Genomic DNA, 26595 nt, shown 5'->3' on the forward strand with positions numbered 1-26595 from the left:
TTTTTTTTACAATGGCAGACAAGAGGGAGGAAGGAAGAGGTAAAATAGGAGTGTTCAGGAAAACTGTTTGAAAATTATTTCTGCAATTAGATATTCAGCGCATATACACAAGCATTAATCATTTCAGAAACATTTCCTATTTTTATGAGAATTCATAGCAATATGTATAACATTAAAAGTTAAGAAAGGAAGAAAGGACACTTTGTGCACTAAATACGGAGGATTAAAGGCTATTAGCATCACACAAGCATGAATACAAACACAAAACAACATGTAGTTAAACACATTTAGGCAACTCCATGCAAACACAATTACACAAAGCAAAATATCAGTATTTTATTTTTTTTAATATGGGTGTGAGGTTAGTTAGCTAACATGTGAGGTCTGAGTTTATTTCTGAGAATGCTCATTAATGCCTTAATCTTTGCACTATTAATATTTGCACTATTTCATCACTATGCTTATTCTGAGATTTTAAACTTGTATAGATTATAATAGCGATTGTGTTTTGTGTGATAAATTTAAATGAATTTAACTCATGCACAAATGTAACCTTTACATGTAATATCTGGAGTCCTGTTTTAATAAGTTTATTGTGTTGTTTCCCGACTGTAAAATCATATTCTGTGTTTTAAGAGCAGTGTTGGGGAGTAACAGAATACATGTAATGGGATTAAGTATTCAAAATACTAAATATAAGTAACTGCATTTTATTTTCATGTGTTTCATTTAATATTTAGTCCTTTCAGATGGAAAACATTTAAACATATAAATGATGCGATCCAAAGTGCATTTAAACAGCGGTGAAACACTTTCTAATGATGTGTTACATTCATACGAGCAGACAAAGTAAGTTTGAAGTAAGTTTGAAGTAGAAGAAATAGAAATAAATCTTGTGTAAGTTGTCAGCTTTACGCTAAGCTAAAATGCTATTTCTAGCCATTTTACATGCACGTTACCAGGCACGATCATATTTTTTTATCAAGAAAATTCACATTGGATCATAATTTCTTTTTTCTAATAAGATATTAGGACAAAAATCATATAATAACTTGATAATAATTTTTTTATTGTTTTCCTGTAAAAATATCTAAAAATCCTTAAAACAAGATCAAACAACACTGCATAAGATATTTCGGTTTTTCAGAGAATGTGTTTTTAACGCGTGTATTTTGTCTTACTGTACTGGCAGATTTTTTCAAAAGTAACCCTCCCAACCCTGATTATGGATGTGTACAAAAAAAGCACCGCTCCATTATTGAATGTTAATTATATAAAGTTTTTGATGCACTCAAATTCTCATTATTTTATTTAAAAATATTATTCATTTATATTTTAACCTAGTTTTAAGATTTATGCATTTCAGTTTCATAACAAAATTCCATCAAATTTAATTGTGTCCTTTTTTTGAACTTAAATTATTTAGTTTGTTGTTTTATTTTGTTAAAGATGAATTAAAATAATGTTTTGTGAGTGGCAATAAAATTGCAGTTCCCTCCATTTCCACTCAAAGCCAAACTGTGCCGATTAAAAATACACTGTAGATGCTCAAGTTCACCACAAGTGGACAGTATTGATTTATTTACCATCGTTAAGTACTTTTAATCAGCCTGACTATAAACAGTTTATTGCTGTTTCTTGTAAAGTCAATAATAAAAAGTCAAAATAAATTCAGGGTTTATATATATATATATATATATATATATATATGGTATATATACCACAGTCTCCTTTCTCTGCTGTTATTTGATATAGATTTGTTGGTTTGATTTTCTTTGATTTTCTACTTCCTGCACAATTACTTTGACCACCATATCTGGATTGTATATTATGGATCCTAAATACCAATCCAAAAGAAATGAAATACTGTAAATACAAAGTTTTAACAACAATGATAATAATAATCACAATAAATGTAATCTTATAAGTCGCTTTATCACAACTTTTATACATTCACATTTCACAACATGGAACAGATATGTAGGACACATACCCAAAAGAAACAAACAACCCAAGTGATGTTTCGTCTATACGAATGACTCTAAAGTGACTAAAAGTTCTTTCTAGAAACAGTTCACTCTTGAAAATAATGTAATTTAACACTTATCCTGTTTCTGTTCTTACATATTGCTGTTGATATGTGCGTAGTGTTTATTTAAAATGTCAATTGTGCCATGCTGGAGAACATAAACTGTCTGACGGTGAACATACTTTTACGTATTTGATTTGTGCCAATATAACATCTGATGGCATTTAATTTAGTTACACTTTTATTATTCTTTTTATTTTTCTGTACAGTCTCCACTTTACCTGCATACGCCATCTCGACTATTTTCCCTCCTCTCTCTCATCTTCATGTGCGATTAAACAGCTAAACACACTGACTGAACCGTGGCTGTTACACCGAGACAGAAATAACCATCTCTCTTGGGATAAATCAGTAAAATGTTCATGTCAACACCGATTACAACCGTCGATCCAGCCCCTCATGCAAACTGTCACCGTTTTTTTGTTGCATTTAGAACCCAATGGCAAAGGCCGAACGAAGATTTAATAAAACAAAATAGAGATGAAATGAATTTTCCAGGTAAACATTATATGAAGTTAAGCTCTTATCGAGAGCATTTGAAGCATAATGTTGAAAATATCTTCAGCTACTGTAAACATTTCAGTGCTCTTTATAGGGGGCAAGAAAGTCAACGTTAAAATACTCAAAGTTTAGCAATTATAACCATTACACTTAAATATCAGATAAGAGTTTAGTGGGACAGAATCACTTACTAACCTGATAGTCTGATCAAAGTTATATACATTTTTAAGTCATAAAAACCAAAGTCTGTAACTTTTGCGTGATACACGGAAGGATACGAGAAAAGTGAAATATCGTTAACATTAATTAATGCATTAAAGTAGCTATCATGAACTAACAATGAATGATATATTTTTTACAGCATTTATTAATCTTTGTTAACAGGGGTGTAGATTCCAAGGGGATGGGGGGGATGTAACCACCCAATAATAAAAACAAGCAAGTACAACCCCCAGTTATTTATACCATTATCAGTGGGAACATTGAAATGCTTCATGACAAATCTACTCCCTTGGGGGCCTGGGTGGCTCAGCGAGTATTGACGCTGACTATCACACCTGGAGTCGCGAGTTTGAATCCAGGGCGTGCTGAGTGACTCCAGTCAGGTCTCCTAAGCAACCAAATTGGTCCGGTTGCTAGGGAGGGTAGAGTCACATGGGGTAACCTCCTCGTGGTCGCTATAATGTGGTTCGCTCTCGGTGGGGCACGTGGCGAGTTGTGCATGGATGCCGCGGAGAATAGCGTGAAGCCTCCACACGCACTAGGTCTCCGCAGTAACGCGCTCAACAAGCCACGTGATAAGATGCGCAGATTGACGGTCTCAGATGTGGAGGCAACTGAGATTCGTCCTCCGCCACCCGGATTGAGGCGAGTCACTACGCCACCACAAGGACTTAGAGCACATTGGGAATTGGGCATTCCAAATTGGGGAAAAAAAGGGGAGAAACAAAAATACAAAATCTCCTCCGTTGTTTGTTATTGCTTGTTAATAAAAATAAAATTGTTCATTGTTAGTTCACATTAGTTCATGTTAACATATTCAGTGACGTGTTAGTGCTTTAACAAAAATATGAGCTTCACATTTCTGCTATTAAATCTTTACAGTGCCCCCATAGACTTCTACTGTAAATGTATTACTGTAAACATGATTTATGCTTTTTGAAGAATGAAATAGTTGAAATTATTTCCTGTGGTAATTAACATTGTGCCACAAATTCTATCAATATTGCTTAAAGGGATAGGTTAATAACCCTAACCCAAAAAAAGAAAATGATCTCATTATTTATTCACCCTCATGCCATCCCAGATGTATAGAACTTTCTTTCTTCTGCTGAACACAAGTCAACAGTGTCCAAAACCTTGAAGCTCCAAAAAGCACATAAAGGCAGCATAAAGACTCCAGTGGTTAAATCCATGTCTTCAGAAGTGATATTATAGGTGTGGGTGAGAAACAGATTAATATTCAAGTCCTTTTTTACTATAAATTCTCCTCCCTGCCCAGTAAGTTGAGATATGGACGAAGAATGTGAATCGCCAAAAACAAAAGAAGAACTCTTAGGAGAGAAGAGCGCTTAGCGGGGCTGCTTGGAAGTGGCGATTTGTACTAAAAGAAATGACTTAAATATTGATCTGTTTCTCACCCACACCTATCAAATCACTTCAGAAGACTTGGATTAAACCACTGGAGTCATATGAATTACTTTCATGCTGCTTTTATGTGCTTTTTTGAGCTTCAAAGTTTTGGACCCTGTTGACCTGCATTGTATGGACCTACAGAGCTGAAATATTCTTCTGCAGAACACAAACAAAAGTTTTTAGAAGAAAGAAAGTCATACACATGGGATGGCATGAGGGTGAGTAAATGATGAGAGAATTTTCATTTTTGGGTGAACTATCCCTTTAACTGGGGTGGAACATTCTTTTAACTATATAGTTATAAATTAAACACATAAAAAAAACAGATAAAAAGCATTAGCTATTAAAAACCAACTATTAAGTATCTCAATGCTGCTCTCAGCTCACCCAAATGGTTTTAGTTTTTTATCCCTATACTTTGACTGTATTTATCTAAATTAGATTCTCATTGCAAAGGGACCAATACTACACACACCTCACAGTATTGGCACATGAGATCAATTCTCTAAATGATTATCATTTTGGAAATATACTTCAGTTGTTCTGCAAAAGACGACCTGAGGATAATTTCATGTGTAAGCATCACATCTTACACACTTCAGGATTGTCACAATTTAGGCAGGATGGCTCTAATATTTTATAACAATAAGAATGTTGAACCTTTACTGATCAGATTATATGCCAAAATACACTATTAGGCAAAAATGTGTACACACTTGAATATATGTTTTTCGTGACACACACACTCACTCTCACACCAACACAGTCCTTTGCAGAATCTATTGCTGTGATATCACTAAAAATGGTGTTGTATTGATTACATGATTTTGATTGGTTTGGGTTAAAACCTCTTCCCTTGTCCCAGTTCATTTTTATAAGAAAGGAATATTCGGTCCTTCATTCCGTTAGCCCCCTGTCCTCTTCTCCTCCATACAGGAAGCTATTCGTGCCGACAGGTTGGACATATTCCTCCGTTTTGTCCCAGTCTGAGGTCCAGCTTCCTCCAGCTCCACCCCCTACTGTCCCCGCCCCATTGGGGTCACCTGATTGGATAGTCGCTCCATAGCCACCGCCCCCTGAGCGGTACAGCTCTTCCGTTTCATCCGCCAGCTCGTCTTCTCCTAATATGCCACATTTCTCCTCGCTCATGTTCTCTGGCTCCGCCCACGACTGCTTCTCTCCGGACGCAAAAAGACCTGAAACGCCATCGACAGTAACATCATCAGATAAAATCTGATTGGATGAGCCACAAAGCTGTACAATAGTTCGCCTTTGGGTGAACCAACCCTTTAACTCCACATATTGCATATGCAAAAGAGATGGATGGAAGGAGATAAGAGGAAAGACAGAAATATTCACCATAGAAGATAACTCCACCGTAATGAACGAGTGAAGCGATGAGAAACACATATTGCCACTCCTCCCGCGTCTATAGAAACACAGAGGAGAAGGAATGTGTGTAGAGTTCGTAGAGAGAATGATAAATGATCGAATCAAGGAAAAAAATGGATGTTTTGAGTGAGTGAAATGTAAGCAGAAAGAGGTTGCATGACACCAGCCCACAACCAACACCAAGACATATAGACATAACACCACCGAAACCAGCTGTTAAAACTTATTCAGACTAGCTAAGCACATCACTGCTCTTATACCTTGTTTTTGGTCATGGCACCAACGATTAGAGGACACACCATGCCAGAGAGAGTGCCAACGCCATTGGAGATACCCATTAGAATACTGGCATACCGTGGTGCAATATCCAAATGATTAACATTGAACCCTGAAAGTTTGGACAGAAAACATCTGTAAAAAATCCACTTACACATTCAGACTTATGCATACACTGTTTCCTAGGTATACGTCCTTACCAGAGATTGCAAAGCCACTAAATCCAACAGCAAGGACAAGAAATGATATGGCAACACCTTTAGTGTGAGAGAAACCAACCACCAGAAGAAATGTGGCCTCCAACCCAAAGCCTAAACATACACAAACATGCATAAAGTACATTATTATCAGAAACACCCACACCCTTTTCATTTTACACACACTTATTAACACATACACATGCAATATTATGGCATGGTGGTGGCTTTGTTGTTGAAGAATCTAGCAATTGTAGAGTAACTGTCATTAAGGTTAAAATTATGGGGGGTTGCAGGTTTGGATCCCCAAACAGGACATAATAAAACATTGTTGGATAGTCTTAAAACGTCATACTAGACAGATTGAATTCTGCATTGTACATAATGAACAGCACTGAAGAAGCTATCTTAAAACTGTAGCTTTACAGGCTACTCAATATTAATATAGTACAACTATGGTGAATTACTACAAAATTACTATAGGAAAACCATGGTTAATTTTCTTAAGGGTTGAATAGGCTGACAACATTCAATTGAACATACATTTATACTTAATATACATTAATAAACTAGAACACACCCTATAATATACAGTGGCAATGAAAAGTACAGTATGTGAACCTTTTGGAATTAGCTGGTTTTCTGCATTAATTGGTCATAAAATGTGATCTCATCTTCATCAAAGTCACAAGTATAGTCAAACACAATGTGCTTCAGCTAACAACACACACACAATTATAATCTTTCATGTCTTTATTGATCATATCCCATTAAACATTCACAGTGCTGTGGAAAAAGAAAGTGAACCCCTTGGCTAAAGATGTCAACAAAAGCTAATTAGAGGCATCCAATTAATGAAACAAGAAGCATCTGCTGACATGGACCATGCCTCACAAAAATGAGATCTCAGATGGCCTACGATCAAGAATTGTTGCTTTGCATGAAGCTGGAAAGGGTTACAAAGATATCTCGAAGAGCTTAGATATTCATCTATCCACAGTTATATAAATTGTCTATAAATGGAAATGATTTAGTACTATAGGTACTCTCTCTAGAAGTGGCCGTCCAGCCAAGATGACTCAAAGGGTTCACCGCAGAATGCTCAATGAGGTAAAAAAGAACCCTAGAGTGACAGATAAAGACTTGAAGGAATCATTGGAACTGGTTAACATCTCTGTTCATGAGTCTTTTATATGGAAAAGATTAAACAGGTATGGTGTCCATGGCAGGACATCATGAAGGAAGCCGCTGCTTTCTAACAAAAACATTGCTGCGCACCTGAAATTTGCCAAAAACAACCTTGACACTCCACAATGCTACTGGAATATGTTTTGTGGACTGATGAAACTAAGGTTGAATTGTTTGGGAAGAACACGCAGCACTACGTAGGGCATAAAAAGGGCACCGCATACCAACATGCAAACATCATCCCCACACTGAAGTACGGTGGAGGGAGCATCATGATTTGGTACTGCTTTGCTGCTTCGGGGCCTGGAAATAATGTAGAAAACCAGCTAATTCCAAATACTTTTTCTTGCCACTGTACAGCAGCAAATGAAATGGGTTGTGTCAAAATATCAAGGAAAATGTTATTCCTCATGACATGTAAGAGGTCATTGTACTATACAAACATACTGTACGTTTCAGAACTCAAAACTTCCTCTCCAGCCCTAAAATAGCACTTATTTTTTCTATGCTACAAAAACAGCTAGTTTGGAAATCGGACACATAGTGATGTCACAATGGCCCCATTTACACCTTGCATTAACTTATATTTTCGGTGAATGGATTGCACTTGACTACATTAAATGACAGGTGTAATTGCACCCAAGACGCATTGTGATCGGATTGTAACCACATTCGGATTAGTTATCCAGATACAACAGCGTAACTAATTAATAATGTGTTAAGGTTACAGTCATCTGTTGTTAAAGCACTGTGTTGTGTGCTCTTGCCTTTTTCTGTTAATTCAGCCATTGCAATTTGAAGAACACAGACACTGCCGTCTTGCAGTCTTGTCACCCAAACAATTAACAATATTCCATAAATTATTCCATTGGAATGATTCAACACAGTAGTAATTAGCACTTGCTGAGAAGTTACGTCTTGTGATTTGACTGCAAATGCTACATCCAAAAATACTGGAAAAGCCCCCTGATAATATTAGGGCTTCATACACAAACTCTGTCATCGAATAATACATTTATTTTATAGTCTATAATTAAAAACATTTCACTGCACAAAATATTCTAATATTTTATTGTGCATGGTTGAATGTTATGAATGTTGGACAAATGCTGTAAAAGAATGTATTGTAAGAATCTCATCAGTGCTTTGAAAATAGTCAATCAATAATAAATAGGTGCTGTTTATCTGTTTAGAGTTGCTGTCTGCTTTAGCAATAACGATTTGTTCACCCTGACTATTTAACAAGTTACACAGTTAATTCATCAAGTTATTATGGAGCAGTTCAAGCTGACAACACTGCGTAGACTACAGAAGCCTACATGTGTAGATACATTACCCCTAAAAGGACTTAATATCCAATATGAATACTATTTTTATTTCGATATGCTGTTTTTAGTAAACTGTGAGAGACATGATATGGGTGACTTGACTCAATTAAGTCCTTGATTTTAAGTTTTTCACCACGATAAAACCGCAATGCGAGCACTGTCTTGGCTGCACAAACAGCACACGCAATTTTACCAGTTATCAGGTCCCGTGTCGTGTGAAACTGCCTTGCTTAGTTTCAGTTACATTGGATACATACCCATTTATGTTTTCGTTGTGCCAGCCATCTCGGTAGTTGATGTTATACAGTAGTCTCTGTAGTAACATTCAAGTGTATTGGTTGACTGATGAGTGTGCCTGTGCACGTGCGTATGTGTGTGTTTGCTTAAACGCAGTGAAACAACTCTGGCTATGTCTACGACTTCAGGGGCTAATACAGCTGCATGCAGGCAGACATGTGTTCATTAATTTCTGTTTTGTTATTTATTTATTTATTTTTTCATTGCATCACAAATGTCATGGACTCCCGAGTCCCAAAGGCTCGAGTCTGAGTCAAGTCAGAGTAAAAATGCATCCGAGTCCATGACAAGTCATCCAAGTCCATTAAAATTGGACTCGTGACTCGGACTCGAGTCCGAGTCCGAACTTGAGTACCCCAACTCTAGTCAACAAGAATGACAGAAGTTTTCAGCCAAATCTAACCCGACAGTGTGTAAAAACACTATTGTAAATCACCGTAGTGACTCTACAGTAAGGCAAGAAAATGTTTTTTAAAACAGAATTTTTTAAGTCCTGGCTCAATAATAATATTTTGTTCATTTCTAATGAAAAATTAAATGAGAATTCTTCTCTAGTCTAGCTTTAAAAGAGTTAAAAGCATCTAAACTGGCACATTTTTCTAAAAGACAAAGTGGGTAGCATCAAAGTCACTTTCAAGGCAAGTCAGTCCATTTGGTGGCCATCTTGAACGCTCCCGGCCAGCTATGTTCGGCAGAAAAAGCGCACTACCTAAATTAATAATACTGGATGGATTGGGTCAGTTTGACTAATGAAATTTGCAAATTAAATTCCCTAGTGGAATACAATTCACAACAACTGCTAAACATCTCAACACAGACATTACCGCCACAGTTCATCATTTTCCTGACGTTTGTAGTTGTCATAATGTTGTGACTCCTCAGATAGTCGGCCAGCTGTCCTCCGATCGGCACGACAATGGTCATCACCAGATGAGGAAGAGCAGAGATGATACCGACCTAGGAGGATTCCCAAGAGGGAAAGAGAAAATAATGAATGTAATTGGAGCCTCTACAGACAAATAATATCTTTCTGGAGGAAAATGTTATTGCTCAGAGGTTGCTCTTTCAGGGCTTGGGAGATCTAATGGAAGTCCTAATACTGTTTAATTTAAAGGAATAGTTCATCCAACATGAACAACATGAGGGTGAGTAAATGCTGACAGAATTTTAATTGAACTCTTCCTTTAAGCAAGTCTTAATTTGTTCTACATTTAATGTAATGTATGTGTTAGCGAAACAATTGAGATAGTAATTTCTGATTTTTCTATCCTTTATGATGGGGGTTGTATGGTCATTTGTGTGGTTCGTTCAGGTTTTGGGAAATATTCTCTCACCTTGCTGATCTCAAATTTAAACACCTCTTCAAAATACGCAGGTTGACTGATGAGAAGAAGGTAAAATGTCCAGCTCCTGCAGAAATTAGCCACGATAATGGCGTACACGGGCATCGATGTGAAAAACTTACGCCAGGGAGTGTTAAACTTCTGCAAAATGCATTAGAGCACAGTGTTAATACTGTTAACAAAAATGTTAACATGAAAATTTCGAAAAAACTGAAACTAAACAAAAATAGTTTTATTGACTTCAAAGCTAAGTATAATCAAATAATCATGACCACAAATTTATTTCAGTTTTTAAAACACAAAATGTGAAACCTTTAAAACCTAGATAGGTACAACACTAAACAACCCTGAAAAATGTTATGCCATTAAACATATTTAAATAATATCAGAATTAAAAAACTAAACTAAATTGAAAGGACAAATTGACAGTAAAATAGAAATAAAAACTCAAAACTGTAATAACCCCTTTAGAGAAAGAAAGACAGCAGAATACTGAAGTGTGTTTGTACCGTCACAGGGTTCATTAATCCAGCCGATTCCCCAATGGCATTTTCAATGTATTTCCTTTCTTCTGGGGTGATGGTGGGGTGAGCCGCTGGACTCTCATATGACACCAGAATCCAGAACATGTACCAGCAGACCCCAAAACTACCTACAGTCAAAAATGGTTAAGATTCAGAAACATATGAACACATTATTAAGAAACATCATAAACACTGGTTGATTAGATGACAATCAAGAAATCAAGAATCTGCTTTGTGTGTGTGTGTGTGTGTGTGTGTGTGTGTGTCTCACCATATACATAGAAGACTGAGGACCAGCCTGAATACTGCACTAGAACTCCAGCTAATGGCATGGCAATCACAGCACCTGCATATGAACCTAAGAAAAATTATAAAATATTTTAAAAGAGAAAATCTGTAATCGTATAATAGAAATGCAGAATTTGTCTTTGTTCCTGCACTTTCTGGTCAATCCTGTTATTCTGCGACATTCCCCCCTTAAAAATAATGGTTTGATCTTTCTGAAATATTTGGGGGAATGACATCATACATTTTTGAGTACATGGTTCAAACAGAGGTACATACACTATATTGCCAAAAGTATTCGCTCATCTGCCTTTAGACGCATATGAACTTAAGTGGCATCCCATTCTTAATCCATAGGGTTTAATATGACGTCGGCCCACCCTTTGCAGCTATAACAGCTTCAACTCTTCTGGGAAGGCTTTCCACAAGGTTTAGGAGTGTGTTTATGGGAATTTTTGACCATTCTTCCAGAAGCGCATTTGTGAGGTCAGGCACTGATGTTGGACGAGAAGGCCTGGCTCGCAGTCTTCGCTCTAATTCATCCCAAAGGTGCTCTATCGGGTTGAGGTCAGGACTCTGTGCAGGCCAGTCAAGTTCTTCCACACCAAACTCGCTCATCCATGTCTTTATGGACCTTGCTTTGTGCACTGGTGCGCAGTCATGTTGGAACAGGAAGGGGCCATTCCCAAACTGTTCCCGCAAAGTTGGGAGCATGGAATTGTCCAAAATCTCTTGGTATGCTGAAGCATTCAGAGTTCCTTTCACTGGAACTAAGGGGCCAAGCCCAGCTCCTGAAAAACAACCCCACACCATAATCCCCCCTCCACCAAACTTCACAGTTGGCACAATGCAGTCAGACAAGTACCGTTCTCCTGGCAACCGCCAAACCCAAACTCGTCCAACAGATTGCCAGATGGAGAAGCGTGATTCGTCACTCCAGAGAACGCGTCTCCACTGCTCTAGAGTCCAGTGGCAGCGTGCTTTACACCACTGCATCGGACGCTTTGCATTGCACTTGGTGATGTATGGCTTGGATGCAGCTGCTCGGCCATGGAAACCCATTCCATGAAGCTCTCTACGCACTGTTCTTGAGCTAATCTGAAGGCCACATGAACTTTGGTGGTCTGTAGCGATTGAAAGTTGGTGACCTCTGCGCACTATGCGCCTCAGCATCCGCTGACCCCGCTCTGTCATTTTACGTGGCCTACCACTTCGTGGCTGAGTTGCTGTCATTCCCAGTCGCTTCCACTTTGTTATAATACCACTGACAGTTGACTGTGGAATATTTAGTAGCGAGGAAATTTCACGACTGGACTTGTTGCACAGGTGGCATCCTATCACAGTACCACGCTGGAATTCACTGAGCTCCTGAGAGCGGCCCATTCTTTCACAAATGTTTGTAGAAGCAGTCTGCATGCCTAGGTGCTTCATTTTATACACCTGTGGCCATGGAAGTGATTGGAACACCTGAATTCAATTATTTGGATGGGTGAGCGAATACTTTTGGCAATATAGTGTATATATATATAGCAGTGGAGACGCGTTTTCTGGAGTGACGAATCACGCTTCTCCATCTGGCAATCTGATGGACGAGTCTGGGTTTGGAGGTTGCCAGGAGAACGGAACTTGTCTGACTGCATTGTGCCAACTGTGAAGTTTGGTGGAGGGGGGATTATGGTGTGGGGTTGTTTTTCAGGAGCTGGGCTTGGCCCCTTAGTTCCAGTGAAAGGAACTCTGAATGCTTCAGCATACCAGGAGATTTTGGACAATTCCATGCTCCCAACTTTGCGGGAACAGTTTGGGAATGGCCCCTTCCTGTTCCAACATGACTGCGCACCAGTGCACAAAGCAAGGTCCATAAAGACATGGATGAGCGAGTTTGGTGTGGAAGAACTTGACTGGCCTGCACAGAGTCCTGACCTCAACCCGATAGAGCACATTTGGGATGAATTAGAGCGAAGACTGCGAGCCAGGCCTTCTCGTCCAACATCAGTGTCTGACCTCACAAATGCGCTTCTGGAAGAATGGTCAAAAATTCCCATAAACACACTCCTAAACCTTGTGGAAAGCCTTCCCAGAAGAGTTGAAGCTGTTATAGCTGCAAAGGGTGGGCCGACGTCATATTAAACCCTATGGATTAAGAATGGGTTGTCACTTAAGTTCATATGCGTCTAAAGGCAGATGAGCAAATACTTTTGGCAATATAGTGTATCTCATACAGTCTTCATCAGTATTTCATTATGTTTACACTTATATTGGCCCAAGCAAGAAAAAAAATAGTGATAATTTTTTACAGAAAAAAGTGTTCTTGGCATAAAGCAAAAGTATAATGAGGGTAAATAGTGGTGGGTGGAATGATATTTGGTAGCTAAGGCCATTATTAGAACCCTGAAAACATTCAAAATTGTCACAGTGACACGATCTTCAAATCTGTCACGTTCAACACTTTGAATGTTGCAGTAAGCGACATCATCTTCAACCCTGCAACGTTCAACTTTGAAAACACTTTAAATGTCAGTTAGTGACATGATCTTCAAACCTGTATCGTATTGAACTTCAACCCTGTCATGTTCAACGTACATCAAAGTATGTTCAACCCTGAAAACATTCGTCACAGTAAGTGACATGATTTTCAACCCTGTAACCCACTAAACATGATTTTAAACACTGTAACACACTGAATTTCAACCCTGTCACATTCAGCCTCAAACACTTTGAATGCCACAGTAACTGGAATGATCTTCAACCCTGTAATGCACTGATCTTCCACCCTGTTACGATTAACCCTGAAAACATTCGTCACAATTGGTGACATGATTTTCAACCCTGTAACACATTAAACATGATTTAAAACACTGTAACACACTGAAATTTTACCCTGTTATGTTCAACCCTGAAAACATTAGTCACAGTAATTGACATTATTTTTAACCCAGTAACCCACTGATCTTTAAACCTGTTACGTTAAACCCTGAAAAAATTTGTCACAGTAAGTGACATGATTTTCAACCCTGTAATGCATTAAACATGATTTTAAACACTGTAACACACTGAACTTTAACCCTGTTATGTTCAATCCTGAAAACTTTTGTCACAGTAAGTGACATTATTTTTAACCCAGTAAAGCACTGAACTTCAACCCTGTAACGTTCAAGCTTGAAAACATTTTGAATGTCACATTAAGAAACATGATCTTAAATCCTACAATGTTCAACTTTGGAAACACTTTAAGGCCGTTATTAGACATTTGTGCACTGATCTTCAATCCTGTAAAGTTCAACCCCGAAAACATTTTGAATGTCACAGTGAAATTATCTTCAACCCTGTAACACTCAACCTTGAAAATATTTCGAATTTCACAGTGACATGATCTTCAACCCAGTAACGCACTGATTTTCAGCTCTGTCAAGTTCAACCCCGAAAACATTTTAAATGTCACAGTGACATGATCTTCAACCCTATAGCGTACTGATCTGCAACCTGTCATGTTCAACCTCGAAAATACTTTGAATGCCACAGTAAGTGACAGGGTCTCTTATTCTTGGCATATGCAAAAGTATAATGAGTGAAATAATGGTGGGGTTGAATTATGTTTGATAGCTAAGGTCATTGTTAGACGTTTTTGCAATAATCTTCAACCATGTAACGTTCAACCCAAAAAACATTTTGAATGTAACAGTGATGTGATCTTCAACCCTGTAACACTCAAAACCAAAAACATTTTGAATGTCACAGTGAGTGGCATGATCTTCAACCCAGTAACACATTGATTTTCAACCCTGTCACAATTAACCCCCAAAACATTTTGAATGTAACAGGGTTGAAACAAAACATGTTATGAAAGAGAATATCAAGGGTTACTGATTTTTTTTTTTTTTTTTTTTTCAATTATAATGTGATTTATTACAAGGCAAACCAAAACTGCTTCACCAAAACCGGGTGACTACCAGAATTTACTTTATCTATTCAAATTATATAGTATGAAGTCTATAAATTTTACATTTATGGTGACAGGGTTGAACTTGAGGGTCAGCATCACTAAATAACTACTGAACAATACTGTACATTTAAAAAGTTAAAATTGGGGGTAAGAATTAAATAATCAACTACAGAAAAACTCCAATTTGTTTACCACTAATCTTTCCTCATGGTGTTCCCACAATGTGTATGGTGAGCAAACATGATTTCTTAAATTTCTGCTCTAATATTCTTTTAATGAAATGATAAAAAACTAAAAGTTTCAAATACTTTTTCTTGCACAAATGGCACTATTACCCTTGAACTACCCAAAACACAAACAGCAGGTACTATAATCAAAGTTTACTGATAATCTACCCCAGATATTAAACTGTTGGGTAAAAATAATGACCTCACCACAGAACGCTGTTGTGGCCAAACGACTTCTTTCTAGGGGTGGAGCCCATTTTGCCCAGATCCCATGACAAGCCGGATAAGAAACACCCTGAGTTGGAAGAACAGCAGATGCTATTAATGTATCTAAAGATACAATCCATAATGTAATTGTCATTCCTGTATCTTTTTAAAGTAGATAATTGAGCAATTAGTAGGTACGGCAATAAAACTACTTGTGTGTGTGTGTTTTAAGGCATGTTTTTACCTCAACAAGGCCCTGTAGTATCCGCACCATAATCACACAACCGAAGTGTACTCGTGCTGCTGTGGGAATCATCATATTTAGGACAGACGTGGCTACGACTGCAAAACCAAATACCCTAAAACATAGAAAGAGACAAAGACAAAGTCAGACAGAGACAATGTGAGAAAAAAATATGTACAATGTTTTTTATTCTACTTCACACATACAGTCTCATTAGTGTGGTTTAGAGTTTGCCTGACTGACCTGTTGGCGGCAAATTTCTGGCAGATGAAACCTCCAGGAATTTGGGTGACAATGTAACCCCAAAAAAATGATCCATGAATCATTCCGACGGTCTCTGGGTCCCATGTAAACTGAGCATTCTGAAACAGACATTTAGTTTAATTTTACGTCATTGAATGAACAAATTAAAATACAGAACAAAAACAGATAAAGGGAATGGAAATATATCCTTGAAGTCTTGTTTTAATTTGCCAAGATACAGCCCAACATCCTGTTTGGCCTCATTGCCATCTGCTTTGTTGTGTTTTATACTACTTTTTTGGTATATCAAAAATATTTAATGGGTCGCTGATAAATACAGTTGTCCGAGATTATTTTAGAATCTAATTTAAAACACATTTATCATGTTCGTAGAAATGTAATCCTTTTCTATTCATACTACTACTAAAAAAAAGACTTTTAAATGTCAAGTGGTGTAATCATCAAGAAAAAGGTATTTAAATACTTTCCTTGCTCCTTGAAAACCCATGTGTACACAACTTAATCATTCATTTAAAAAAACGTCAAAAAATTTTTTTTTAAATATCATGAATTTTTTTAATGAAATATTATGATTTTTTTTTTTATTATTATGAAAATATTATGAAATATTAAATATCATGAGTCCTGAATATCAAGATGTTTTGTTAGGATTGCTCCATTTGACCTGAACAAAATGCAACTTTTCATAAAAATGTCAAAAACGTAAAAAAACAAAAATTGTTTTGTTTTTTTGGGCACATGACAACAAAATAGCTCCCTGTATGTTTACACCACCTGACTTTGATTAGATGGACAAAACTACTAGTGCCAAAATTGTTTTTTTTTTCAAGAATTTCAGCTTTTAATGATATATATATATATATATTCCGCTATTTACTTTTTTTAACTATATATTGTTTTTTACTTTATAGACTTTTTTATTTATTTATTTATTGGAAAAACATTCTTTAAACACCAAAAAAATAAATAAATAAATATATATATAAATAAATGACTTTTGAATCAAAAAATGAAAACATGTTCATCATAAGAGAGGTGTATTCAAGTAATTGTTTTTTTCAATTGCAATTTAACTTAATAAATCCAGACAAAAAAGATTTCGTGTCACGTCATTGACCCTAATATCATCTGACCAACATGGTCTCAAGATTATCTGTTGCAAATTTGTGGTACAAGCTGTTGAAGCTCTAGTTGGGTGGAAATTAAAACACTGAACTTGGCATGATCAAAGCATGAACTGGAAAAAGTTTGTATCAAGTCAATTTTATTCCAAAGTTCTAAACTAAAACATATGTGAAACTTTGAACTGTTGGTGGCGCTAGAGGGTTTGAGATAGCGAAGTAAAATTTGGTATGGGAGAATTTGATGCCTTGCCCAATTAGTGTGCCTAATTTTACGACTTTTTACCATACGGTTTTTGGGGCTACCCCTGTACAACTTTGTACCGTTTGAGTCATAAACCCTAAATACTTTCACATAAACAGCTGTAATCACTGTTGGGAGGGTTACTTTTGAAATGTTTTCCACTACAGATTACAGATTACATGCTGTGAAATGTCATTTGTAACGTATTCCGTTAGATTACTCAAGGTCAGTAACGTATTCTAAATACTTTGGTAGATTTTTTCACTTGTTTTGACTATAAAAACTCTGCCAGTACAGTAAGACAAAATACACATGTTAAAAATACATTCTCTGAAAAACAAATATCTTATGCAGTGTTGTTTCTAAAACAACATAAATCAAATTGATCTTGTTTTAAGGATTTTTAGATATTTTTACAGGAAAACAATAAAAAAATTATTATCAAGAATATGATTTTTGTCCTAATATCAAAGGTCTTACTAGAAAAAAAGAAATTATGATCCAACATGAATTTTCTTGATAAAAAAATATGATCGTGCCTGATAACGTGCATGTAAAATGGCTAGAAATAGCATTTTAGCTTAGCGTAAAGCTGACAATTTACACAAGGTTTATTTCTATTTCTTCTGCTCCAAACTTACTTCAAACTTACTTCTCTGTCTGCTCGTATGAATGTAACACATCATAAGAAAGTGTTTCACTGCTGTTCAAATGCACTTTGGATCGCATCATTTTTATGTATAAATGTTTTCCATCTGAAAGGACTAAATATTAAATGAAACAAATGACAATAAAATGCAAAGTAATCTAAATACATTTTGAATGTAACTGTATTCTAATTACTAATGATTTAAATTGTAACTGTAGTGGAATACAGTCATTTATATTTAGTATTTTAAATACGTAATCCTGTTACATGTATTCCGTTACTCCCCAACACTGGCTGTAATGAAAACAGTCATATATCGAGTCATAATAGTTTTGAATTGAAAACAGCATGTACACGCACACTAAATTAAACTCACCACAACGTATGGCTTGCCTTCTCTGTAGATGGTGTGGTTGTTCACCATACTGACGATGGCCACACCCAGGTTACAGCGGATACCAAATGAGATGCAAAATCCAAGTCCTGACAAAATAGCGATGATGTACCGTCGCGGCAAACCAAAACACGTGCAGTCCACCACAGGAAGTTCCTTCTCTTCCTGAAGCTCTGGACGACCCTCCGCGGATAACTCAATCGTCTCGCCATTTTCTTGCCGCTTTTCTAGAACCCTGAGAAACAAAAAGAGACTGATTAAGTGGATCTTTAAGTACGTCAGCAATTCAAACTTAATTGTACATAATTCAAAAGTCTTCCAAGGTTAAGAACCAGCTGTTTGTTGAAAAGACAAATCACAAATTAGATCGCTTTAATATCTCATTTGTTTCTCCTAGACAGCAATGCGATTAAATGGAGAGATTAAAGTTGCGTACACTCAGGTGTATTCAAAGGGCGGGAAAGTATTTTAATGCCTTTTACTGGATGGTTACACTACTTCACATTTTTCGTGATGGCATGACTTTTTACATGAGTAAAGTCGTTACATGACTTTTTTTGGTAGAAAATGCTAGAAAAGTTTCTAAAAAAAATTACGAAACAAACTTGGGCACAAAGATTACAAACTATGAACTTGATACATGTATTAAACTAGATTTTTAAAAGATTTCTCATTTTATCATCTCAGACAAACTTATTTGTCAATGAACCCTGCATGTCAACAACTGTTTCACTTGTCTCTATTTTAATTTCTCCTAAGGACATCCAAGATAATGGAGTGCTCGGATTACATTTCATGTAAGTCTCCTGAGCTATGAAAGAGCAACCTCTGAGCAATAAATATGTCCTCTGGGCGACCGTTATCAATTTCACAAGCTATCAAGTGTTATTCACACTTTTGTAGCCTATTTGTACAAAAGTATGCAATTTTACCATGTAATGGACATACTTGTAGTGATGTTTCTTATCTTAAAGGATTAGTTCACCCAAAAATGTTAATTCAGTCATTGTTTTCTCATCGCTGTGTTGTTATAACCCTATATGACTTTATTTCTTTTTCTTAACACAAAGGGAGTAATTGTGAAATAATGTTGTGCTCAGTGATGTCATACAATGGCAGTTTATGGTGACCACCTCTTCAAGCTTCAAAAGAACACAAAAGTATAATTCAGAAGTCTAATAAATTATTCCATGAGACTCATGATTGTTATGAAAGCATACGATAAGATCCGGTGAGAAACAAACTGAAATATAATGTATTATTTAGTGAAAATGTTCACTGACCGTTGATCTCCTGTGTGCGTTCATGATAGGACACGAGAGCAACAGTTCACGCAGCACCCTCGCAACATTGGGGCGTTCAAGCGAATAATCGTCTCCTTTGTCTAAAAACAAGTCCTTGTTGCACTTTAATCTGTTTTGAATGCTATTCTGATGCTAGTGAAACTTTGTAATATGGCACTTTTCATACCACTGTCTCCTTAAGATGATTCGCTTATGTGTTCCTCTTTTGTATGTTGCTTTGGATAGAAGCGTCTGCCAAATGAGTAAATGTAAATCCTCCACAGCGATAGTGACAACAGAACACAACACAGCTGCACACAAAACAGTGATCAGAACTTACCAAACATGTCTGAAGAGTTTGTAGTCAAATATTTGATGCATTTCTATGCCCAGCCTTATTTTTTGGAAAGTTATTGGACCGGTGCCAGTTCACAGCGGACGGAGTTACCCGCGCGATGCAGAAAATAGAAAATAAGCGATCGATAGAATGTACTGTCGCTCGTCACTGCTGGTTAGGGCAAAAACTCTGATTAGAATAGAAAATATACCTTTTATCTCCTGTTGTTTGCCATCAGTTTAGGACATGGTGTGACTGTGGCATCCTGTAGACTCCTCTATGTTTCTGTTTGATTTCCGAGTACTCTATTAAAAAAAAAATAAGGCTGGGCATAGAAATGCATCAATTCTTCAACTACAAACTCTTCAGACATGTTTAGTAAGTTCTGTTCTCTGTTTAGTGTGCAGCTGTGTTGTGTTCTGTTGTCACTATCGCTGTGGAGGACCTGTTTTTAGATAAACATTACGAGTTTACGCTTGAACTGCGTGAACTGTTGCTCTCGTGCTCTATCATGAACGCACACAGGAGATCAATGGTCAGTAAACATTTTCATTAAATAATACATTCGATTTCAGTTTGTTTCTCACCAAACTTTATCGTATGTTTTCATAACAATCATGAGTCTCATGGAATAATTTATTAGACTTCTGAATTATACTTCTGTGTTCTTTTGAAGCTTGAAGAGGTGGTCACCATAAACTGCCATTGTATGACATCACTGAGCACAACATTATTTCACAATTTCTTCATTTGTGTTAAGAAAATTAAAGAAAGTCATATGGGGTTATAACAACACAGGGGTGAGTAAACAATGACTGAATTTTCCTTTTTGGGTAAAATAATACTTTAAGCAGATGTTGGGTTTTCACCAGTGCATATGACATAAACATGAGGGGCAGAACTGAATCTGTTCCCAGTTCACATTTATATTAAACAGATGTTGTGTCTGATCCAGATTAAACACACAACAACTTGAGACAATCTTTGACTTTAATTGAAGTAACTCACCACAACGATTCCATTCACCTTGGAATAAGATCCAAAATAAATGTGTAAAAACTAAAAGATTACACCAGATTTGTACATTTTCTGAAGGCACTGGAGTGATGCTTGATCATGCAAAACTCGCCACCACAATTCAAAAGCGCTGATGTGCAGTCTGTGTGTCTGTTTAGCATGTTACTATGTAGTTGCAAGGGTGTTTTGGGTAGTTGCTTATTGGCCCATTTTAAAAGAGCCTCTATGATATTCTGCTCTCTAGATATGGTTCGGCTACCTCTTTCAGTGTAAGCCTATGGTATGTTTTACCATTTTAATTGTCCGGCAGAAGAAAATGTAATCTGATTTATATCTAAGCAATAGAAAAATACAGAATACAAGTTTAGCAGCTTTACAGTCCTAAAGCCAAAATAAATCTATCCAACACTCTCTCTTAAATACAGACAACACCGTGCTCTTACCCTCAGTTTACTGTACTGCTGCAGCTGTACTTCAACTCTGATTAAATAATAATGTTCCTCTGAGCCTGAATTATTGATCAAACCTTCTATTTTCGTCTTTTTGTGCCCATCTTCCCCTCCCCCGTCTCTCTTCATCCATCAATTCTTTTCCTCTGCAAAATCACCACTGTGTATGTAGAGGCCTCATCTGAGAGATGTTTATTAACAGTATTTGACTGAGAACTTAGTAATAAGTATATACTTTAAGATAGTAGATACTATATACTACAGTATAGTATTATATACCTTTACCTATATCCTTGCATTGCATCAAAATAGTAAAATTAGAATCAAGCAAACCAAAACAGATACAAAGAGTATAATCATTTCTGTTACGGGGTTGGAAATAATACAGCACAGACATTAATTTGGAGGAAAACATCATATATAAATATCAGAAATGAAATGTTACTCTTGATAAAATATTACTCCAGTAAAAGTACTCCTTTTGAGTAAAATTACAAAAGTGTTTACTTTTGAATGTACTATCAGGACCGTTACTGGAAAAACAAGCTCAAAATAATGGACTTGCTGAAATTTGCAAAAATATAAGCAATCATTTTTTTTTTTTCCCATGTGGAGAAATTATCAGCATAGAAATCATAGCAAGCATAATAGACAGTAGACTATAGACCATTTCAAGGACTGATCGCTGGTGACATCAAGTGACGTCATTGTTCCATGAACATTTCCTGCTTGTCAAAACTGAGCTTATTTAGCAGAGATGGGCCACTTCTATTAAAATGAATGGGAGAAATTGGAACACCCAACGGCAGCCAACGGTCAACCCGCTTTACAGGTAGAATAGCCAATCGCCTTTTAGATACAAAAATCGCCTGTCAATCAACTCAAGAACACGCAAGTGCGTTAGCTATACAAGATGCTATAATTGCATTTATAGTGTAATCTGAGGTAAAGAAACACAATTTATTATACCAGTTGTGACGGAACGTCACGCCCTTCCTTTGGATCATCGTCGCCTCGCGTGATGGAGCTCACGTGAGCATTTAAACACCGAGCGCGCCTCTCCTCGGGAGACCGGTCTCTACCTGCTGGCATATTTACAGGTCCAGGAACAGAGAGGGGAGGGTCCGGTGCGAGTTAAATGTGTCGCCGGACCCGCACCCCGGAACCGTGGCGCGAGCTGGAGCACACGTCGCGGCCGACGGGCCAGGATGCCGGGCCACTATTCCCCTCAAGTGCTTCGATACTGTCCACCATTGGATTTACCTGCCTATAAACATTCCATTAAAAAAAAAACAAAATACAAAATCTGGGTGGTTGCTTTACGTGTTGGTCTTCCTAAACAAGCTTGAAAAAGCTGCACATGGACCAGAGAATATAGAGAATATGGATCAGACTTGATGCCGATAGTAAGCTGTCTAACTACTCAAGACTATCCCTTCAATCACTACACAAAATCAACAAGAAACTAACTCCAACACTAGAAATGACCACAGAGCTGCTGTAACAGGCCACAAAAAGCACTGCACAATCTAACTTTTTGATATGTTTCTATCACATCCAAGAGTGTTTCATCTAATATGACATGTTTATCTGATTGCACAGATATCAATATGCTTAGTGAGAGAATTGAGCTTAAAATGTCTGTTTATGATGTAATAACATCCTCGCACTGTCCAGGAAGTAGTAAGAGTTTAATGACATTGTTCTGTCCAGTCCAGTAATAACAGTCGTGACATGGACAACCGTAATGACTTGTGGGTCTTTCCAAGAGAGAGAGAGAGAGGATTTGTCTTGACTAGCAGCAGGTTGGTTGGTGATCTATTTCAGGACTGGATTTACACATTAAAGACTGCTCGAAATCCAGGGAAACAGACAGACAGATCAAAAGTGTTTTACCCTGGATGCATGTGATAGTCAAATGCAAGTTCATCCTTACAATATAAAGTAAACAAAAAAATAAACAACATTCGACCCACCATAATTCGTTAATATGCAAAGGCTTTTTAAAACCGTTGAGGATAAAAATAATAATAATAATAATAATCTTGCCTTTATTAGTTTTATTATTTACTTTATTTAGCCAGAGGGGAACTGGCTCCCCCAGCTTTATTTTTTATTTTTTTATCCACTGACAAACATCTTAGAGTTGTGGGTTCTTTGCCACAGTCACATTTGGCTTGCTAAAACATTAAGGAATTTTTTCGATAAAGGTGTACAATTGACGCATTTTAGTTGTATAACAAATTTCCATCAACTGATCTGAGTAATCTTAAACAAACTTAAATTATTAAAATATTTTTCAGTTCCATATATTTACTTTTATTCATCTTTAATGATACAATTCAATTTGATGTAATTTTTCTAAACAATCGAAATGTGCAATACTGGCCTTAAATATTCCTGGAACTGTTCCACTTATGTCAAATAATCATATTAAATAAAATTAGGTAATTTCTGATAGAGTTTTCATTGTGCCTTTAATTAACAATAGCTAAATAATTACTAAAATATTTTACATAACAGAACTGACTGCTAAAATCTGGGACAAGTTGTTTCATAGATCATAATATAGTATTGATTACTATAGTGCTTTTGCCGCATTATAAATACCGTTTGGCATTCTAAATTATAATAAGAATATTGTGAAAGAAGTAGAACTATTGTTTCCTGGAATTATTGAATGCACAGAGGCAAGTTTACAATCATAAAAGAGTGTCATTAGGGTGTGAAAGTATGAATAATTTCAATGTAGAACATTCTAAAAGTGTTGTAATAGTTACAACCCCTCAGGTTCAAAAAATACATAATATATATATATATATATATATACAGCTCTGGAAAAAACAAAGAGACCACTGCAAAATGATCAGTTTCTCTGGATTTACTATTTATAGGTATGTGTTTGAGTAAAATGAACATTTTAGTTTTATTCTATAAAGTACTGACAACATTTCTCCCAAATTTCAACTAAAAATATTGTCATTTAGAGCATTTATTTGCAGAAAATGACAACTGGTCAAAATAATAAAAAAGATGCAGTGTTTTCAGACCTCCAATAATGCAAAGAAAACAAGTTCATATTCATATTTAAACAACACAATACTAATGTTTTAACTTAGAGTTCAGAAATCAATATTTGGTGGAATAACCCTTGGCATGCTCTCTACCAGTCTTTCACATTGCTGTTGGGTGACTTTATGCCACTCCTGGCGCAAAAACTCAAGCAGCTCGGCTTTGTTTGATGGCTTGTGGCCATCCATCTTCCTCTTGATCACATTCCAGAGGTTTTCAATGGGGTTCAGGTCTGATTGGGCTGACCATGACAGGGTCTTGATCCGGTGTTCCTCCATCCACACCTTGATTGACCTGGCTGTGTGGCATGGAGCATTGTCCTGCTGGGAAAACCAATCCTCAGAGTTGGGGAATATTGTCAGAGCAGAAGGAAGCATGTTTTCTTCCAGGATAACCTTTTGCGTGTCTTGATTCATGCGTCCTTCACAAAGACGAATCTGCCCGATTCCAGCCTTGCTGAAGCACCCCCAGATCATCACCGATCCTCCACCTGGTCGTCTAATGGTTAGACGGAGACCTGGAGAGGTCTACAAGCCACAGTGTCTCGCACCCACTGTGAAATTTGGTGGAGGATCGGTGATGATCTGGGGGTGCTTCAGCAAGGCTGGAATCGGGCAGATTCGTCTTTGTGAAGGACGCATGAATCAAGACACGCAAAAGGTTATCCTGGAAGAAAACATGCTTCCTTCTGCTATGACAATGTTCCCCAACTCTAAGGATTGGTTTTTCCAGCAGGACAATGCTCCATGCCACACAGCCAGCTCAAACAAGGTGTGGATGGAGGACCACCGGATCAAGACCCTGTCATGGTCAGCCCAATCAGACCTGAACCCCATTGAAAACCTCTGGAATGTGATCAAGAGGAAGATGGATGGCCACAAGCCATCAAACAAAGCCGAGCTGCTTGAGTTTTTGCGCCAGGAGTGGCATAAAGTCACCCAACAGCAATGTGAAAGACTGGTAGAGAGCATGCCAAGGGTTATTCCACCAAATATTGATTTCTGAACTCTAAGTTAAAACATTAGTATTGTGTTGTTTAAATATGAATATGAACTTGTTTTCTTTCCATTATTGGAGGTCTGAAAACACTGCATCTTTTTTGTTATTTTGACCAGTTGTCATTTTCTGCAAATAAATGCTCTAAATGACAATATTTTTATTTGGAATTTGGGAGAAATGTTGTCAGTACTTTATAGAATAAAACTAAAATGTTCATTTTACTCAAACACATACCTATAAATAGTAAATCCAGAGAAACTGATCATTTTGCAGTGGTCTCTTAGTTTTTTCCAGAGCTGTATATTCAGCTATATGACAAAAACTTACTAGGGTGTATTTTTACATTATTATAATGTATATTAGTCATATTAGGATATAGGTAGATAGCCTTATATAAAAGGGAAAGAGTATTTTCATTTTGTAATTTATTTATTTGTTTTGAAGTTTGAGCATGTAAAAAAAGCAATGATGCAGAACGGAAGTGGTCACCTGACAGGTGAAATGTGACGACACGAACCGGACAAGAGTCGCTATTAATAGAGTCCAGTCGAGTTAATCTGCTCATCCCGAACGCACACACACTACAAACAACTACACAAAGGCGGATCTCCCCAACCTTTGACGACAGGGACAATAAAACAAACAATAAAACTCTTGAAGAATGAGAAAAAACACCACTCTCCTCCCATATCTACATAATCTGTTCTTTTAAGTGAAACTGTGATTGATTGCAGCTAATTTGCGTTAATCCCGCCTGTTTCTATCTACACACGCTCCAGACTATAGATTATAATCTTTAGATTATTTGTGTTTATCGACACCAATTGAAAATGTTCATGTTGTCCATATCATAATAAAACATTGAGCTCTATTTAAATGCTTTAACTATGAAGGGACGAGATTATAAGAATATATCAACCAGCTCTGGCATTTCTGAAAAGTTTATTGAAGTTTTGGATCTTACCGGTGTATCCTGCCGAGCGTCTTCGCCGCTGCTGCTTTAAATCGCTCGGGTCGGACCTCCATCCTCCTCAACTCCACACCGGGACCTAACGGGACACTGCGCGCTCCCGCACACCTGCGCGGGCACGAG

General features: G+C 37.0%; 1 protein-coding gene across 1 annotated transcript; it reads right to left on the reverse strand.

Annotated features, from left to right (window-relative positions):
* Positions 1 to 1914: 1914 nt before the first annotated feature.
* Positions 1915 to 26595, reverse strand: LOC127432146 (vesicular glutamate transporter 1-like). The gene is made up of 13 exons (XM_051682989.1): positions 26467 to 26595; positions 18328 to 18580; positions 15917 to 16035; positions 15674 to 15788; positions 15430 to 15517; positions 11042 to 11128; positions 10756 to 10898; positions 10238 to 10387; positions 9728 to 9860; positions 6094 to 6204; positions 5878 to 6005; positions 5585 to 5654; positions 1915 to 5421 (listed from the first exon to the last, which is right to left on the reverse strand). Exons 1-13 carry the CDS (start codon positions 26526 to 26528, stop codon positions 5123 to 5125), a joined length of 1758 nt encoding a protein of 585 aa, XP_051538949.1. The 5' UTR covers positions 26529 to 26595; the 3' UTR covers positions 1915 to 5122.

This window comes from Myxocyprinus asiaticus, chromosome 41, assembly GCF_019703515.2.
Source record: "Myxocyprinus asiaticus isolate MX2 ecotype Aquarium Trade chromosome 41, UBuf_Myxa_2, whole genome shotgun sequence".
NCBI classification, from domain to species: domain Eukaryota; kingdom Metazoa; phylum Chordata; class Actinopteri; order Cypriniformes; family Catostomidae; genus Myxocyprinus; species Myxocyprinus asiaticus.